The 20,365-nt window shown below is 45.7% G+C and overlaps 1 protein-coding gene across 2 annotated transcripts in view; it reads right to left on the bottom strand.

Moving 5' to 3' along the window:
• SULT4A1 (sulfotransferase family 4A member 1) overlaps nt 1-19,529 on the bottom strand; it is a 28,972-nt gene extending 9,443 nt beyond the window's left edge. The window contains exons 1-2 of one of the 2 annotated variants that reach the window (XR_014849348.1): nt 19,234-19,529; nt 872-1,002 (exon numbers count right to left, since the gene is read on the bottom strand). Coding sequence is in view for 1 of the 2 variants with exons in the window: in XM_085048983.1 (XP_084905109.1) it covers nt 872-1,002; nt 19,234-19,402 (300 nt within the window). In the remaining variant the exon portion in view is untranslated. The remainder of the gene's footprint in view (nt 1-871; nt 1,003-19,233) is intronic. The other variant, XM_085048983.1, reaches the window with a different exon arrangement.
• Between the last annotated feature and the right edge of the window lie 836 nt (nt 19,530-20,365).

The following is a 20,365-nucleotide window of genomic DNA, read 5'->3' as shown; positions in this document are numbered from 1 at the left end:
GATCAAGCTGCTAGCACATGGCATAGATAAAAATGTGTAATCTCAAACTAAACCTCTTACTATTGCCACCACTTTTTTGCACCAGGGTAGCACTGAGGTCTCACTGGATTAGGCATCACAGATGAAAAAGAAGAGCAATCTCTGACCTCTAAATACTCTCAGCCTAAAGTAGGCTGAGGCTGCAGTTGTCATTGACCACAAGCAGCTTAATTCTATCCCTGCCAGCCTTAGCTTGCTCAGTTCACTGCAGCTCTTACAGGATAGCCTTGTGGAGTTTTCCTAGTGATTCCAAAATGTGCCTCTGCCAGAAGTGGTTGCAGCAAGGACAAGATCACACTTATATGGCCATAAGGAGGCCACATAACTTCAAGGACTTCAAGGGATTCTTAACAGCATGGAAGTCATTTCATGCAGGACATTCCAAACCCCTCCAACTACACCTGCACAGTCTGTAGAGAGCCAGGAGCTGAGGATCTCAAGATTGAGATGGGTCAATTCAGAGCAGTAGGAATACAGATCCATGGATATCTGTATTTGTACTTCCTCTTTCACAAATTCAGGGAAGGAATCAAAGCTAATTTGCCTCATTTGGGCAGCTCCTGTTTACATAAGACAGGCCTGGAACTTTTATTCAGAAAACCCACTGCCAAGATATTTTGCGCATGGAGAAACATTTAAAGTATTAAACAGAATACAATAAAGCTTAATAAAAGCAATTTAAAATACCCTTATGACACTCTGAATCATTCCAACATTCTGAACAATCCAGAGATGAAAAGGAGAAGGACACAGGATGAAATGAAGTGATAAATATGGAAGTGAGGACAAAGACATCCAAATGCTGAAAGACTTTCTTTGCAATAAATTGTACCTTGATGATGTCCAGACCAGGCTGAGGGTACTCTAGGACTGGAAGTTGCTCATCTATATTCATTAGTCCAATCTCATCTGGATCAGCTCCCTGACTCACTAGATAAACCACTTCCTGCAGCAAGCCTGTGCCTGCAGAAACCAAACAATGAAAGAGAACAGATTGTATTACAGTTCTTATCTAAACAGAACCATATGAAGGGAGACCTCAACAGAGAAATAATGGCAACTTTTGTCCTCAACAGTCTGCTGTGAGCTAAGTCTGTAACTACTGTTTTAATGTAGTATATCAGCTCCCTTAGTTTAATTTTAAACACAAGCAGATCTTTCATGCAAAAGACGCGAGATTTTTTCTTCAGTAACAATTTAAATACATTTCTGTCTCTGTATCATTTAACCCATGAATTGAAAAGCATTTAACAAAAAGCTTTACCCCATCAAGGTTACCTAGGCAAAATACCACTATTTCCACTTTAGAAATTGAAAAATGAGGCAAACAGAGGTCATCCAAGTTCACAAAATGCATTAGTGGCTGCAGTGAGAGAGCTTTATTCTAAATTGCAGGCAAGGCCCCTGTTATGCAATGACTGGAGAGTCTATTTATGTCTCCAGGTTATGGACTGGATAAAGCCCCAAACACATCAATGCACAGTGAGTCAGTCACAAGCTTTAGAGGCCCCAGCTATGAATCTCTCCCCAGCCTGAGGACATTTACCAAGCAACCACTAGATACAATGGCAAATGACTGCACTTTGGAAAATTAAGAGGTACTTCAGTTAGACCTTTGGACAGGGAAACGATTTCACAGTGACTTTACCTTCAGGCAGGTGGGGAACCCTCAGAAGAGGGAAAGGCACAGAGATAGCTGACAGAGGTTTATGGAGAAAAAGGCATGGGTTCTTGGTGAGATGGAGGAGCAGCGAGCCAGGGAAGGGACCCCACAGTTAAGATAAAAAGTGCCAAGGGTGTGGGACATCTTAGAAACTATGAAAGACAGACCCATTATTTAAGAGTGTGACCCATTATTTAAGATGAGACCAGGATTGGTTCACTGTTGTGTGTTGTCTAAAGGAACAACTAAAGGTTCCAGAAGTTGTTAAAAAGCCCAAAGCTGCCCCAACATCCCAGTCCTTGAAAAGATGAGCTATAAACTCTGAGATCATGCCTTTCATTACCATTTGAACTTGATAGTAATTAGTGAGTTGCAAATCACTTGCAATGGTCTCTAGTTAATTCACATTAACTAACAGGACTGTTCACACTGACAGGCACCTTTGTACCAATTCTGCATGTTGCTCCAACACAAAAAACCCTACTGTATCAGTATTCTGATTATTATTTAGTCAGAGACAGGAACAGTTAAGTGAGGCCGATGGTTGGAGTGAATAAGCACTTGAAGATTCCTTTGTTGCCTCACTGACTGCTGGGGAAATTAAAAATGTTTGGGGAGAGGAAAAAAAAAAAAAGAAGGCACTTATACATTATCATCACCACAGAGACATCTGTCACACACTTGGTACACACCTGCCCCTGAGGCTGTTCACACTGCATTTTCAAGCTCAAGCATATATTTTATGCATTAAAATTAACATTCATACAGTACTTTAGTATCAGTCCTTGCGACTCTGAATGAGCACAACCCTTGTATCATTAAATATTTATTCTGACACGAAACACCCTGGTTCTCCATAATTTATTTCAGTATTTCCAATTCCACCTTCAAAGAGAAAAGCTATTACAGCAGTCTTGTTCCATGAAAGGAAAAGAAATAACTCTGTGGGGTTAAACAATAAACTGTTTTTTCATTGCTCAGCTGCTCTCTAGGCAAAAATCTGCCATCTCTATTGTGCCTCTGAATACAGAAGGGCTGCAGGGTCGAGGCAGAACCACACTGAAACTTCAGGAGAGCAGCACGTTCCCTACCAGCTCCCCACAAAGTCCACCAGAAAAGTCAGAGGTGAGGGCCAGGCAGCACAGCCCCATGGCCTTGCCTAGCTCTGCTCAGACCTGGGACTGTGCACCAGACGTGGCTTGATTGCCATCAGATCCACGGAGAGCTGCACAGGTGGGAAACAACGTATTTCCCACCCAAAGTGGGGGGTTGGAAGCTGAAAAGTTTCCATCTAAATGTGTTTCCACCAAAACCAGCAACACACTGAAAGAGAAATGCTGAGCACTCAGCAGGTACTTCAGGCAGGAAAATAAAAATCTCCCCTCAAGTGCATGCTCTTTAAAGCAGTGTTGAAATCTGTGGGTGTCAGCATTCATTATTATCATGCACAGACACAAATTCCTGTGGTACATGTGCAGTGCTGCACACATCCAACATCCTCATCCAAATGACACAGCAAACCCAATTCCTGCAATATTGCTGCTGCCAAGGGGAGGAGTGCAAGCTGCCACTTCAGACTCCTGGCTTCTGACCACCCAGTAGGTTGGAATTTCTCCGCCCTACACCTGCAGCAGGACCACTGATTCAAATTTCCCTCACCCATGGACTCTGAGCCAGTTTTCTCTTTTGTCACTCACTGTATGAGCCTGATTTTTTTCCACGTTAGCACTCAAGTTACCATGCTTTGGAATTTCAGGTTCTTAATGAAAACTAGGGAATTAAATTTTGAGGGAACAGTGATTTTTCTTAACTTGTCACCCTTAATCAAATATTATTTACCCCCCCCCCACACACACACCTTCCAAGACCTCCATGTAAAAATATTATCATTGACCTGGTTTCCTGTTTAAAAGAACAAATTAAAGCATTACATGCTTATTGTTTTAAAAAGAAAAAAATCTAAAAGATATATATAGATATAGATATAGATGATATAGATATATAGATAGATATAGATGATATAGATATAGATATAGATATAGATATAGATATAGATATAGATATAGATTAGATATAGATAGATATAGATATAGATATAGATATAGATATAGATATAGATATAGATAGATATAGATATAGATATATATGCTGCTGGGCCACTGCAACATATATATATATATAATTAGATATGTATGACCTCCTCACATCTCTACAAGGACTAAAACCAACTCAGATTAAAGGTATCAGAGCTGAATGTTCTTTTGGTTTAGAAATGATTACTTAATCCAGCAACATGCAGCCCAAATTCCAGACCTGTCTGCTAGGGCAACATCTTCAAATCCAGGAACACCAGCTGGCTGGAAAGCCAAAACATCTGGGATACTCTACCTCTCCATGAGGTGAAAAGCCCAAGCCTAGACTAGGGCTAGCAGAATTTATTAAAATGCCACAGCATGATGGGATGTGAGTCTTCTGCTGCAGTCCCTGATTCCCCCTCTGTGTGTAAAACACAGAAGTTTGCCATGTGACACAGCTGAATTAGTGATCTCCATGGAGATTTGCAAGAACCATCATTATATGGATGGAAGGCAGATTCCTGAGACTGAAATTATCAAAGGAGATGATGTGAACAACGGCAACAATCCCAGTCTATCACAAAACCTGGCCAGATCAAAATGTCACAGGCACTTTCTCAGTAAAGGGAAAGTTATTATACTTGTTGGACAGAAGAAAAAGGTGAGGCAAGCTAAAAAAAATTGAAAAATATGCAGAGCTTCTCTTTCTACTCCCTAGATTTCTGGCCCTGCTGAGGCAATGGATGTTGGGCATGTCTAGAATCTTCATTGCTTCCCCCTTGCACTGATGAAAATCTGTACGTGTACATGCACACCTCCTTCGGGCTGCTCCAGAAGGACAACACAGAAGGATAATCACTGACAAACAGGATTTAACTCCCAGCTTTCGGACATGGGGGACCAGATGCCACATTAATAAGGACCCAGCAGTTCTACCCTTTCTTTTTCATTCTGCAGCAGACCCACATTTCATCCTGGAGGAAGACTGCTCACCCTGCTACCTCCAAGGTCATACTGCCAAAACAGACGTGGAATTCATGAGCACTTATCCAATTCCAACTAAAATGGAGCCAGTCAGCATCTGAGGAATTTCAGTGCAATGTACCTGAGAAATGCTCTTCCTGACAAGCTCCTCTGTTATGTCAATGAAATGCCTCAGGAGAACACAGAGTGTTCCAGTTTATCACACAATATCTGGAAAGAGGGGGTGGGAAACAGCTGTGAAAAGCTACTGCCAGAATCTGCAGGTTTTTAGACCTTTTTAAATAGTCTATGAAGCTGTATTCCTACCCTGCATAACAGCATGCACAAAAGCAGCCCAGCTCAGCAGTGGGCAAGTGTGCTGCTGGGGATGCACTGTCCTTTGCTGTGCTGCCTAATGATGCACAGAAACCAGGACTCATTACAAATCCTATCACACCCCAGCAGTCCCTGTGACTGGGAACTCTTCCTCTGTGCCCTTTCCATGGCCAATGGCTCAGCAGCAAGAGCAAAATCAGTCCACAGCCACTGTGCTCAGCAGGAGCTGCTGCAGCAGCATCCAGGCAGCAAAGCCAGACAGACACGACTTGGAAACACCACAGCTACTCCTTTTGGCTTGTGGATGCCTTCCAATGTCAAATTTAGTCACTGTGGAGGAGAGAAATAAGCTCTGGTGCAGATGTTCTCTGGCTTCTCTCAACACTTTCTGGCCACCAGCACTCCTCTGCAGTCACTGGACATCACAGATGTGTTCAAAGTGAAGTGGCAGATATAAAACTGTAAGATTTCCTGTGAAATTTTGCTTCTCTAGTTTCTTTCCGTTTCTCCACTCTAATCAGCTAAGATGGGACAAACCTGAAGCCCAAGGATGCAAAGGCCTTTGATATATTCCCTTTATTCACCCCTTGTTTGGAAACCACATGGAAAAACAAAATAAAGAAATACTATTGCTAATAATCCAGCAATCCCACATAGCTATACTTTGTTTGATCTGCCAATGCTTGCCCAAATTTTGGCTAATCCAATGCAACAGATCCATTATGACTCATAACTCTTTTATAGCATTGGTAGATGCAAGTGCCCATAAAATTGAGGGCTGCTAGAGCTGCCAGATTGGCCTGCAAGTGCTGTACAGCAAAGCCTCACATCATTGTTCTGACTGCCTGCAAGATCATTCCCCCCTGGCTAATTCTAGTGTAAATCTGCAGGTCAGTGTGACAGATTTCATCTTCACCCTGCAATATTAGAGAGAAAATTAGATTTTTCCATAAGAAGAAAAAGCCATTTCCTCAACATTAGAGTATCTCCTCTTGAGGTCTGTATGTTGAAGTTCTCCTACATGTTTGAATCCCACCTGGCTTAAGAATAGAGATTTTCATTAACAACTAGGGTTTTAAAAATAAAAATAATGTATAAACCTTGATACCATATTTTCCAATTCTCCTGTTCCTAAATGAGACTCCGGATTCAGAATAAAAACTGAAATTGTGATGTTATATTGCCACACTGCTTTTTTTGACTGACCAATTAAATATTTATTAGAGGGCCCAATTTTCAGAAAGGACTGAATACTCATCCTCTAAGACTTTTATATGGTCTAAATGCCCCATAGTCAATAGTGACCTGTCAAGAGAGTCTGTGGTACACAGGGAACCTGAATCCAGATCTTCTGAAAGTGAAGGCAACAACTAAAGTAAGACCGGATTTAAAATAAATGTAATATACACAATTTCCAGCAACATTCAGTAAGCACAGTATTAGGTTTTTTCAGACTTCATAATCAATTTATTTTTCCCCTTGCAGCTACCAGCTTTTAAACCAAACCCAACAGGCTAAATTCTGCAGACATGGGTCTATTAATTCTGAGTGGTGTTTTGAATATGTTTTGCCAGAGGCTATAAACAGCACACTGTGAAAACGCTATTCTGTTTAGGATGAAAACCTACTTTCTGTTGGTTAAAAATGCTGTCACTGAACTGTTTACACACATGTATTATCAACAGAATTATTGCCATTATGTCCAATACAGTATCCTAAAGCACTGCTTTAATGAACTGCTTGGTTACAAAGCAGCGCTATTTTTGGCTAATGCATTAGTACTGTTTTTTCTTAAATGGCCTGAGTCGTGATTGTCCCTTACATTAGCAGAGTATACTCAATAGAGGGCAGGATGAGAAGTGCACATCCACCACAGAGCATCTGGGCCACTACTGTCCCCTCCAAACACCAGCAACAGCCTGGAGAAAAACACTCCTGTGGAGTGTGCTGGATGCTGAAACTGGAGCTACACTGGTAAATAAAACACACCAGGTCCCATTCTCAGGGAGGATTTGTGGCACAGCCAAACCCACACCCACAGGGATCGATTCCCCAGAGAAGAGAGATCCGTGCATGGCTTCCTGGGGCTCCAGGGGTCCAGGGGTCCCCCACACTGTGCTGGGGAACATGCTGGGAAAGCACAGAACTGTCAGGGAATGTGCAAGCAAGGAAACAACAAGGATGAGAGCTGGCCAGAGCCTCTGCTAGTGTTTTAGTTGGCTCGTTAGCCACAGTGAAGCAGATAACCAGATTTTCTCTGTTTCCTACTTTATAAAACCACAAGAAGAACAGCTCAGGAGTCACATACCTTCTAGGCATTGCATAAAACCCATGGCTACCCCAGTCTGTCCCAGCTGTCAGAGGTCTCTTGAGGACAGCTGGGGCAAAAAGCGTTTCTTTTCTACCCTTTTTAATAAGCCACAACATCCTCACGTGCTCTGCAACAAGGACTGGGTAAGTAGCACCCTAAAAGCTCTAAAAACTGTGAGTCCACAGATCTACTGTTAAAAACAAGAGGCCACAAGTTGGCCTTCATCTGCCTTCTGATTAAAGAGTCATGGTTTGTGTCTTCAAGGTTGTCCCAACATCCATGACTTCCTCATATCCAGGTGACCAGGATTTTGTCACAGGTCTTTCACTGACAGCTGCTACTGGTTGGTTGCAGACCTCTCTTGGTATCAGATATTCAAAGGGAAAATATTTTACTCTTCTCTTGAAGCTTTAGCTGGGCTGTCCATATCTGTGGATGCTCATCATGTCTGCACCAGGTGTCATCACTAATGGAGTAACTTCACACAAACTGCTCCCACTCACCTAAAATTATATCAGCCAAATTAGCTGAAAGAGTTTCTACTTTTGGCACCAATTCACGTAGCAAATTTTGCCTGGGACATACTAGAATGCATCCATACAAAACACTTTGTGGGTTGTTTTTCTAAGAGGAATGACAAACAGAAGAGCACTTTTAATGGCTAATACCTGCTACAGGGCAGATTCTGCTTCAGGCATATCAGAATTATGTGGCAAACTCTGCCTGTGCAAAGCAGCACTGGTACCTCCTCACGGCGATGGGCAAAAGCGCATCAGCAAAGTTTCAAATCTCACCTTGTCTCTGGAGCATCCAAAAGATGGGACACGCCCTCAAGCCAGGCTTGCCTCAGTTGTAGCCTCCTCCTCTGGCAGTCTTATTCTGCCAGCTTTTTAGAGCCCATATCAAAAAAACATGCCTAAATGGCATAATACATTACCCCAGCAGGAGTTCACAATCTCCAACAGAAAGTCTTCCCACTGTGCCTAATTTCCCTTCATTTTCACACACTGTACCAAGGACAACAATGCAGAGAAGAACTTTGCTGTGATGACAAGTCATCATGGGTTTTGAAATCGTGCTCAAGGACTTCATTACATTGAAAAGAACTGCAGTCACCCTTAGCACCATTGATTTCTAGGGCAACTCTAGCACTCTGTGTTCTGTTCTTCAGTCATAATATGGTCTGTGGGTAAATGCAGAGCTTCACAATGAGCTCTGCTGGCTGAGATAGGATCAGAAATCAGGAAACAACAAGGCCTCTCTGTTGAAAAGACGTGTTGAGGCAGATCTCATACCCTTTCCTGTGAACAGGCTCCCCGTATAATAATTTCAGGAGATGTCTGTCACTACTCAAAATGCAATTCTCTGCCTCAGTTTCAACCCCTTCTAGGAAAATATGTGCATTTGCACATATTAGGTGGTCAAATTTCAAGAAGGTAGCACACCAATAATATAATGTGAAACAGCTGCAGGCAAAGGTTATATATTTTAAAAAAGGCAGCACATTCATTTCAGAATTTCCAGCAGCATCGTTTGGCCTCTACACAATCTGTCCAGTCAGCTATTGCTTGTCTAAGGTCAGGGAGTAAAGCATCTTGTCTCACACAAATTCAATTTCAGACCTTGCAATTTGCAAGTTTCTCTACAAAAATATATATGGTACGTGGCATCCCTTTGCCCATGAGAACTGCTTTTCATTACATATGAAAAATTCTGGTAGAGGAGAAACATGTCCACATGCCACTGGTAGAAAACACAGACAAAAAGATTAAATGATTTATCCCAAGTCACAGAATCTGTAGCCACAAAGTCACATCACATGCCCAGGGTACCAAACCTTGCACCACTTCTAAAGCAGCTTTTTTGGGACAATACAGAGGGTAGTTCCTTCCCCTCAGCACAGGGTGTATGAGTCCTTAATGTACCCAACAAGAGAAAAGTCTTCATTTAATAAGACTGCATAGTAAGAATTAAAAAATGAAGCATTTTTCTTCCTTTCATTAATATCTTCACTGTGACAAACGAACATCAACATGAAATGAGAATGATTGGCTGGTGGGTTTGGCTGATTTACATCACTTTTTAATTCTTTTGTCTTTGAAGTCATTATGATTTCACATATTCAGAATACATTTTTTACCCAGGGTAAAAGCTTTTTTCTTTTTTTCCTCCTGTGCCTGTTTACCAAAAAAAAAAAAAAAGCAAGTTCAGTAAGCAATTATGCTACATTTGCAAAAGACCCAGTAAACCTATTAGATATCTGAAGCATTTTTCCTCTTCTGAGCCATTTGTTCTGCCTCTAGTAACATCTTTTCAATGGTTTGAGAAAAGGGTCATGAGAGAAACATTGCTATCTATATAACAAAAGGAGTTTCCTTTAAATACAGATTGTTTTTCCACACTTGTATTTTGAGTTTGAGGCATACAAGGACCTATTCAATTCTACTCACATTGAAATCAAGTCAAATGCATCAGTGGCAAACTTAACATTGTCTCCAATTACTTATTTTTTGATAGTTTTATTACTAATTTCTTTGCCTAGTAGCATTTGACACTGAGTCAATACCTGAAGGTATTTTGAGCTATGTATAAATGAAAAGATAGACCCAATTCAAAAGGACATTCAAAGCACAGGAACCCAGTGGCTCTAGCCCCCAGAAATATTAATCTACAGGTGTGGCTTTCTGCACCTGAATGGTCCTCAATGGAGGGAGTTTAAGCATAAGCTGTGGAGTATTTACTCTTCAGTGGTGGAAGGAACATGATTTCAGTCATCAGGAGCATGAAATCAGATTCAAATGTAGACCATGTCCATCAGTCCCTAAACAGACAGCTCACAAGGCATATCTCTATCACACAATGCAGTTTGCTGTTCCCTTTCTGTTTGAATAAGAATTCCTTTCATTCTCGCCAGCTGGGATGGGAATTGCTGCACAGTCAAATATCATTAAAACAGAACAATATCTGAGCTTTATACATTATTTAAAGAAACCAAGTAACTGTGATGTTACTGTGAAAGAGAAAAAGTTACATACTATATTCTGATTTTAAAGATATGAACTCATTCATCCAGATTCACGGAACTAACAGAGATTTCTCATCATTCCATGTCACAGGGCGTAATATTGCTTCAAAAACCAGAGGTGAAAGGAAAAGAATCCCAAATATATTTTGTGTAAAAATGTCTTGATTTTTAAGCCAACCTCATGATTTCTTGAGGCATGCCCCTGGGCCAGTAACATTTGCATTAATTCTGTAAATGAAAATGGTTTAAGCCCAAGGCAAAGAAATTCTGCAGAAGTTATAGGACTATAAATCCAGCAGAGTAGAATCTGGTTCTTTTGCAACTCCAAACCTGTTGTTATAAAATAACACCAACAAAGCTGTTGGGAAAAGTTCCATATGAGAACACTAGAAATTAAGACAAGTCAACTAAGTTACCACACATGGATGCTTGTGTTCCCCGAGGAGCCTTTCCTACAAAGGCCACTCAGACTTGCCATTAGCAGGGAAACCTTTGCAATCCACCACAGCTGCCACACGTCCCTCTGACAGCTCCCAGCTGAGAGCTTCCCACAGCTCAGGAACATCCCTGGGCAACCTTTCAGTCTGATTCTCCTCTCAGTTATGACTGTGCAAATCAGGACTGACTGTCAGCAGTGCTCGACCTGTGCACGTCTGGGTATCTGCAGCCATGTGAACTTAGTCAAGCAATAATACTCTTTATATTGAATAATAAGACTATTACTGTGAAGTACAGTAGTACCAATCTCACCTGTAAATATAACCTCATTGCAAAGAGATTTTTAAAGTCTGTGGAAAACATGAAAGGTAGGATTGCATAAGATGAACCAAGAAAGATTTTGGCATGCTCCTTTGGTACATTTTCCCTTTATAATGTATTTCTTTACTCGAGATTTTGCCAACCTGTTTTTATAACATGGTTCCACAGACAGCTAAGACTGAGTGGAAGCGGAAGAAACAAGAGGCCAAAGATAAGAAATCCTTAAACCAACTTTGTGGCCAAAGAAAAAGTATATGCATCTACATCTCCAATGGTGGTTCAAGCTTCTCTTTACCTTAAATGTAAACTTTTGAGTGCCGAGTCTAATTAAAGAATATTTTAGATGTTGATGAGCTGAAGTCTATTACTTTTACTGGGAAATCAGACAAATGAGAAAACTGGTGTTTCTATTGTACCCTCTGTACCTCTTTCACAGTTTAACAGTTCTCCCTGTTGTAGCTCTAATGGATCAAACAACTCTTTCCCCACAACAGAAAAAAACCCTGGGGCACACAGAGGGAAGAACATAACAGGGATTATGGGATGAGGGAAAATGGGCCATGGAAGAATGCAGAGCCCCTGGCATGTGGCAGAAGAGAGGAGGGACAGAGCCCCCCATCAGCTAGGGAAGGGACTGGTGCATCCTGGTGACCCAGCAAGAGGAAGGGTTGGATTCAGGAATGCTAGAAACAGGAGGATGAAAGAGGCGTGCACACAGTGGGAGAGGCACATGGAACAGGAGGAGAACAGAGAACCCACAGGGTGTGATCTGTGCACACAGAACCTCCCAGACAAATAATGAATGGACAACTGCAATGGACTTCCCCTGGTTCATTTCACATTACCCCGGAGGTAAGTGGGAAAGAATTCCAAAGAGAGCTCAGTAAATATACACACATGAAAGCTGTCCTTGGACTGACCCACAAACTCACCGCTGGCACTTCATTAAAGCAAAGGTCTAGAGTCATCATATTCCTTAACAGCCAATGGGGAGTTACAAAACTCCAGTGCTACAGGGAAAACTGAGAACCTATAAAAAACCACCTCCAGGCAGGTAAGGCCATACGCAACAGTTGCTCTTTTGACCCATTGTCTGGCACCAAATGCAAGTTCTCATGAACTTGAAGCTGATACTTGCCCAACAATTGACATTTTTCCGCACAGAACTCCAAAAAATTATCTGGCAAAATAATCACTGTGGGAGAGACAGCTTCATTGTTAACGTAAATAACTTGCTTCCTCAAATTACCAGGTTCGCAAAAGGCATGAATTTGGGGGCTTTGACCCAAGAATGCAAAGTAAACATTCATTTAAAACACACATAAGATTTTAAAGGAGCTGCTGTGCACCGCTTCTGAGTAAGCACATGGATTGATCATGTCCAGTCAGGGCAACATCATAAGACACAATAAATCCCTGAGTGAACCTGAGCTAAACACCACACTTTAGGGACTGATTAATTTCCACTGAAACCACTGATGTTAGCAACAGCCAATCTGGCTCTTAGCACAGTGACTGAGGGAACACCATGAAAAAAATTGTTTCTCCATTGATACTGTTGCTTTAAGTTCACAGATGAGAATTTTAGTTTTCAAGCAGGGTACAGAAAGTCACAGTGTGAGAGGGTTCAAGGCAAGTTGTGACTGAGGCACGGTGTTCTCTATAAACAGTGCATCCGTGTCCTATCTGTGGTGTGAGCTCCCATTTTTTCATGTTACAGAGAGCAGCATTCTGGATTACATTTTCTCCTGCAAATCTGCGTGTCCCACTCAGCCTGCCCACTCTATGCTACAAAGTTATATGGAAGATGAAACTTTTGACTTCGTTTCTTCAAGAGCAGTAGCACACCTGATTTTAAATTGGGCACCACGATAAAAAAAGGGTTTCTATAATTACAGTAGTACCATATGTATAAACAGAGACACAGTCACATATCTAAGTGAGTCTTCAGGTTTTAGGCACAAGTTTCTCATAGTCCAGAAGCTCCCAAAAGCTGTTACCATTGATTGGGCACAGGTGTTAAGAATAATTAAAGATATAAGGGGTATCATTATTCAGCCATCCATCAGTGGAAATCACATTAAAGCAGAGTCATTTTCCATTAGGCTTATTACATTATTCCCAGTAAGGCCACTGGTACATTTGATTTTCTACCATCATTGGAACAGCTTTTTCCTGGGTCACTCCCAATTTACCAATAACTGTAACCATTTCCAAGCACCACCTCCATTTCACATGTTTGGAGCTGCACTGTCTATTCTTGCAGTGTACAGTGTCTTCCAAATGGCTTCCAGACCATTTCATCAGCCCCTTGGACAGCTGAAACAGTCCTGGCTATTGTGATAATAGCTGCAAGTTCCCCACACCCCTTTCTTAACGACTGTACTTGTCACCTATTGTCCTGCCTTCCCTACTCCACACAGTCCTAGCCACGCCCCCAGTTTTCCCTATTGGTTCCTGTACCCTAACCCCACGTGGCCCTGGCCACTCCCTCGGGTTTCCCCTATTGGTTCCTGTACTCCTAACTCCGCCCCTGTACCTCCCCTGTACCCAGAGGTCACTGGGCCTGTGTGCTGTCCCTGCCCCTCTCTGTTTCCCTATAAAACCCCTTACCCTCCACCATCTTGCTGTCTATGCTCCACGTGTGTCTATGCTCCACATGTGGCTGTGCATGTGAGGCCTTCGCCCTTGAGGCATCTCTGCCTCGGGGAAGTCGTTGGCCTCTGCTGCACCATGCGAATAAACATCTTCCATGGACACAACGCATAGACCCTCCTCGCCTCCTTTATCACCGCCGGTTGTGGAAGCAGACGAACCAGAGCTAGCCTTATGGCTCCCTGGCCGGTGAGAGCGCAGTGTCCAGCCCTGGGACAGAGGGTTTGGAGCACTGAGGCGCTGAACTGGGCTGAGTAGAGAAGCTCTAGAGTAAAGTCTGCTGTAACATCCTCCAAAACCGCAACAAATGGCGCCCAACGTGGGGCAGAAGCCACCCTGGAAAGCGTCCCCCTGCAGCCGCAACTGCGGCAGGGGAGTAGTCGCATTTGAGAAGCCATTTCCCCGACGAGAAGCTTGCATTCAGCGAGAAGACCGAAGGGGCGGCCAGTAGCCTCTGGAAAAAAGTTGCGCTTTTCAAGGAGGTCGGCTGAACGGCGGTAAACCATCCCGAATGCTTTTTTTTGATTCTCCATGCTTGGTAAGCCCTCTGGAAAGCCCCTTGGGAGGGGAGCCGGTGAAGGCCTGGTCGGCTTAGTACAGGGGTCCCTTTTTTCTTTTTAGTTTGTTCTTTTTGCCTCGGGATGGGTGGAGGGTTAGAGGTGGTGTCTTGTCGAGGTGAAGGGAGTCGCGCTCCATGCGAAATCTCGACAAGAAAAAACCCACTTCTAACAAGGGGAGACCTAAGTTTTGTGCCCCCATTTTAGGAGAAGTTTTTCTTATAAAATTAGGCATATTTTATAAAGAATGGGGAATCAGCTGTTGTGTGGGAAGTTTTTGCACGCGAGAGATAAAGTAAACTAATCTGTGTTTTGTTTTATTTAGTTATCTGACAGTGAAAAACCCTTGTTCTCTCCCTAATAAGCACCTTCCCCTGCATGTATCCCCCAACATGGTGCCGGCCATGTGTTGGTAGCACCCCCTCCTCCACCAGCTCGTGCTCCCCCTCTGTCCCTCAGGAGAGAGCTGATCGTACGCTTTTCAGCCTCTCCTGTCCCTTTCCTGGGTTAGAACTGATCACTCTAACTCGAGATCCCTGCTAACCTCCTTTCCTGTGCCCCAAACTTCAGCCGAGCTGACTCCACGTGTTTTCCAATATGGCGCCGGCCGCATGGTCAGGCACGCCACGTTGTCTTCTTCCCCTTGAAATTTTCCCGAGCTTGCCGGAGCTCCACCCCCTGCATCCCTCGTGTTCCGTTGTAGCCTCTTCCCCCGCGTCGGTGGGCGCTCCCTTCGGTTACAGATCCTTCCCCATCTGAATGTTTCTCTTCGGTGCGAGCCCCTCCTCCCATCCTCCCAGGTGTTCCCTCTCAGCCAGAAGCAGCTATAGCCTGGCCAGGAGCGGAGCCGCACCTCCAGTTGCCCGCGGCAGGCTCGGAGGAGCCGGTGGGGCTGCACCTCTAGCTCCCTGCGGCAGACACTGCCCCCGGAGCCCGGTGGAGCTGCGCCAGAGCAATCCCTGAAGCTGTGCTGCCGTCTGGCCGTGCTGGGGCCTAGTGGAACTGTTCCAGACCCGGCAGAGCCACAGCAGGGAAGAGCTGTGTGTCACCCAGTGGAGCTGCGCTGCATCCAAAGTTTTCTCCCTCTCCTAAGCTGAGAAAGACTTCGGTGACAACCCCGTTGCTGCTGCAAACCCTGCCTTCATCTTAGCAGCCCCAGCAAAAGAAAAACAGACTACAAACATGACTGCAGTCCGAAAATTCAACCTGTACTAAACTCCAACATCAAAATCAGCCAACTGCATCATCGTTTTCCCCATACTCACAGCAAAACTAATTTTGTCATTGCTTTATATTATGTTGTTTTGCCATTTTCCTGTTGTTTAAAAATTTGCTATGAAAGTTTTTAGGAAAAGCCTTTCCCTCTTTAATTTAGTAAAAAATGGGGAAATATTGTGATAATAGCTGCAAGTTCCCCACACCCCTTTCTTAACGACTGTCCTTGTCACCTATTGTCCTGCCTTTCCTACTCCACACAGTCCTAGCCACGCCCCCAGTTTTCCCTATTGGTTCCTGTACCCTAACCCCACGTGGCCCTGGCCACTCCCTCGGGTTTCCCCTATTGGTTCCTGTACTCCTAACTCCGCCCTGTACCTCCCCTGTACCCAGAGGTCACTGGGCCTGTGTGCTGTCCCTGCCCCTCTCTGTTTCCCTATAAAACCCCTTACCCTCCACCATCTTGCTGTCTATGCTCCACGTGTGTCTATGCTCCACATGTGGCTGTGCATGTGAGGCCTTCGCCCTTGAGGCATCTCTGCCTCAGGGAGGTCGTTGGCCTCTGCTGCACCATGCGAATAAACATCTTCCATGGACACAACGCATAGACCCTCCTCGCCTCCTTTATCACCGCCGGTTGTGGAAGCAGACGAACCAGAGCTAGCCTTATGGCTCCCCGGCCGGTGAGAGTGCAGTGTCCAGCCCTGGGACAGAGGGTTTGGAGCACTGAGGCGCTGAACTGGGCTGAGTAGAGAAGCTCTAGAGTAAAGTCTGCTGTAACATCCTCCAAAACCGCAACACTGGCCCTATAAGCCACTTGTGGATTTTCTTTGCCAGATAAGCCACCATATGGCCAACAGCTACTGCTGGAGCCTTCTGCTTGTAGCCACAGGCTTTGGCCTCTCGCACATCCAGCACACAGACTTGTTTGGGTATTTTCCACAGTTTGAGCAGATGGAGAGCTGCTGCTACCCTGAACAAAGCTGATTTCCTTAGGAACAAGAAAAAAGTTTTTCGTTGAACCTACTCGGCATTGGTGAGCTTATCTTCCTTGAAATATTGTTCAAACACAATTTATTAACAGAAACTAGGTAAGTGGTCCCAGCCATGTTCTACTTCTAAATATTACCAGAATAATCTGAAGCATTTCATCCTGAATAATTACATTTTGGGCATGAAATCTCTTTTCTAAACCTATATTTTTTCATTACAACAACACCATGAAAATTCTGATTAGATCCAGTAAACAGAAAAATCTGTCAGCACTACTGAGAGGCAGAAAGATGAAGTTGTAGTTAGGGTATTGCAGAGGAACTTGGGGTTCTGCATTCAATTCCTGGCTTTGCTGTAGACTTCCTGCATGACCTTGGCTAAATCAGTGGGAACCATCCTAGGGAAGCCCAGTTTCTCCTGAGATGCTTGTCCCTAGCCAGCAGCCCCTCTGAAGCCCTGAATAAGCTGTAAGCCAGACAGGATCAGCTGACAAAACAGGCTTCCATGGGATTGCTAGACTTTGTGCTACAAAAAGGTGGAGCCTGACGGTGCTATTATTGTCTAGAGTCTGTCCCCACAACAAGGACATCAGATTACTCACCACCCAAGCATTCTCTTTCCTGGCAAATGAAATCCTATTTGGATCTCAAGGCTGCTCCTCCAGCTCGTCCACACAATATTGCACCTTCAGTTTTGGTGTCCCAAAATCTCAATCATTTTTTCCTTCTCCTGGTGACTGTCAGTAAATCTTCTCACAGCATGACCATTTTGTGAGTGGACAGCTCCCTGTCACTGGGGCCCCAAGAGATCCAATATGATGCTGCTGTATGCACAAAATGGCAAATTAAATAGGATTATGCAAGCTGGCTTTCCACAGCCAACTGTCTAACCATGAAAAGTAAGCTATTGCCAGCTATATTAACAATAGAGTGGCTGAGGTTGGCTGAGGATATTTAACAATATGCCACTAGGAAATTGGGGTGCAATTCTGACACAGGAACATGGTAGCCAGAGATTCTCAAAATTCAAATCTTAAACCAGAAAGAATCAAATAGTGCTCATGCTGCATGCTATAAATCTTCAAGAAGACAGTTAAAAAGAACAATTAAAATGTAGGTGTCTATTCCTAATCCTAGCATTTAGAGGGCTATCCATCTACATACTATTTCTTTTCTGATGTCTTATCTGTCAAGCTCTTGCCAGTCTTTAAGAGCATAGTTAGTAATAAAATACCAAGAAATGTGAAGACAAATGCTTGAAACTGCTCGAGAAAAGATGAATACATACTAGATGCTACATCGTGGAAATGTGCACGCTTTGAAGCAGCACACCAAGAAATTGAACAGCATAAGCCATTCACACAACAAACAATGAAGTAAGTCAGAAACCTACAATACAGAAACATCTTTTTACAAGGGCATTTACAGAGCTGACATCTGTTATCTCCAATGGACTTTGAATTTCCTAGAAAGAGATCATCTCATTGTCAAGGAAAAAGTCACTCAAGAATGCACTTACGAAAGAGTTTATCTGATTTTATCAGGTGGGGTACAAAGCTCCCATATTGTCTGTCTCTTTGCAGGCAGCACTACATCCACGGCAATGCTCTTTAAATATTTTTGCTTGGAAACAGACAGGATAAAAAAATCGAGAAATACGGCATTAAAAGTAGACACCCAAATGGTATACAACAGCCAAAGGATGCATTTACCAGAGAAAACATGCACTTGTACTGCAAACAGGAGGCCTTTCTGGTGATTCAGACAGTGCAGCAAGAATGTACTTGGAGCACATGTTCTCCCAGAACGATCTGGGCAGCAGCCTCGGGAGTGCAGCAGGGAGGGAAGGCTGTGGAGCAGACATCAAACCTGTGCACACATTCGGATTTATGCCACAGACCTTCCCCATTCGACATCTTTGCTGAGCGAGATTTCCCTAGCCCGGAGCAGCATCGCCGTCCCCCAGCAGTTTGGGGCCACCAGGTGAGGTCAGCAGGGCAGCGCTGGGTGCTGCTGTGTACCCACCACCCGTGGGTGCCCTGCAGAGACCCCCAGCCCCCTCCATGCCTGGGACAGGCTGGCAACCCTGCAGAGCTGCGGGGGCTGCCGGGTGCAGAGCACCATCCCTGGCCACAGCATCAACCCCGGGCACAGGGCACCATCCCCGGATACATGGCACCATTCCCGGGCACAGGGCACCATCCCTGGACATAGGGCATCATCCTCGGATACAGGGCACCATCCCTGGACATAGGGCATCATCCTCGGATACAGGGCACCGTCCCCAGCCAAAGGACACCATACCCGGGCACAGGACACCATCCCCAGATACAGGGCACCGTCCCCAGCCACAGGGCACCATCCCTGGCCAAAGGCCACCATCCCCAGATACAGGACACCATTCCCGGCCACAGAGCACGATCTCCGGATACAGGGCACCATCCCCGGGCACACCCGCGGTGGCGAACGGGGTCAGGCCTCGTCCCCACATCTCGCAGGTGCGCCGGGGCATCTCCAGCCCTCGCTCCCGGCCCCGGCTACCCTGCAAGCGGGGAGAGGAGGAGGAGGAAGAGGAGGAGGAAGAGGAGAAGGAGGAGGAGGAGCCGCCCCAGCACCCGCGGCAGCCCCGGCCCGCCCGCCTACCTGATTTGGGGTAGGTGACGATCCAGACGTCGCTGTCCCTCACCGGGAAATTGGCGATCTCCTCCATCTTCCCGCGGCAGAAGGGCGGCAGCCGCACCCCATTGTACTCGAAGTACTTGCTCTCGAACTCGCACGGCGTGCTGGGGGTCTCGGCCTCGCTCTCCGCCATCCTCTTCCCTGCGGGCCGCGGGGGAGGCCGGGGTGCGCGGGCCGCGGGCGCTCCGGCGGCAGGGAGGGAGGGCTGGAGGGCTGGAGGGAGGGAGGGAAGGGGAGGGAAGGGGCGGGCGAGCGGCGGGCGCGGCAGCCCCGGCCCCCGGCACAGCCCCGCGCACGGCGGGCGGGGGCTCCGCGCACGGTGATGTCATTGCGGGGCAGCCGCAGCCGCGGCCGGGCGGGCAGGCGTTCAGGGATGCAGGGAGGGATGCGGGGATGGATGGATGGATGGATGCAGGGAAGGATGCGGGGATGGATGCAGGGATGGATGCAGGGATGGATGGATGCAGAGATGCAGGGATGGATGGATGGATGGATGGATGGATGGATGGATGCAGAGATGCAGAGATGCAGGGATGGATGGATGGATGCAGGGATGGATGGATGCAGAGATCCAGGGATGGATGGATGCAGGGTTGGAGTAATGCAAGGATAGATGGATGCAGGGATGGAGTAATGCAGGGATGGAGGGATGCAGAGATGGAGGGATGCAGCTATGGAGGGATGCCCCCCTGCCGGCCTCACCCGCCCCGCAGCCCCTCTGTTCCCCTCTCCTCTCCGGGCGGGCCGCCTGACGCACACGGTGGCGGCAGAGGCAGCGGGCTGGCAGGGATGGATGGATGCAGGGATGGATGGATGCAGGGATGGAGGGATGCAGGGAGGATGGATGCCCCCCTGCCGCCATCGCCGCCCGCAGCCCAGCCCGCGACAGTGCGGGCGCTGTGGCGGTGCCAAGGCCCCGGAGAGGGCAGGGGGAAGGCTGGTGCTTGCAGGGGAGGGGGACTAGCATCAGCGGTCAAGTGCACCGGGGCTCATCCCTGCCCTTGCACCGAGCCCAGGCACGATCCGTGGCGGGGGGAGGTAAGATGGTGACAAAGGGCAACACACCTGATTTTTCAACAATACACATTATTTCCTC

The sequence above is a fragment of the Lichenostomus cassidix genome, chromosome 1Aa (genome assembly GCF_008360975.1).
Source record: "Lichenostomus cassidix isolate B80296 chromosome 1Aa, HeHo_3.0, whole genome shotgun sequence".
In the NCBI taxonomy this organism is placed as follows: Eukaryota; Metazoa; Chordata; class Aves; order Passeriformes; family Meliphagidae; genus Lichenostomus; species Lichenostomus cassidix.
Note: the sequence above shows the minus strand (reverse complement) of the source record. Positions and strands in the feature narration are given on the sequence as shown.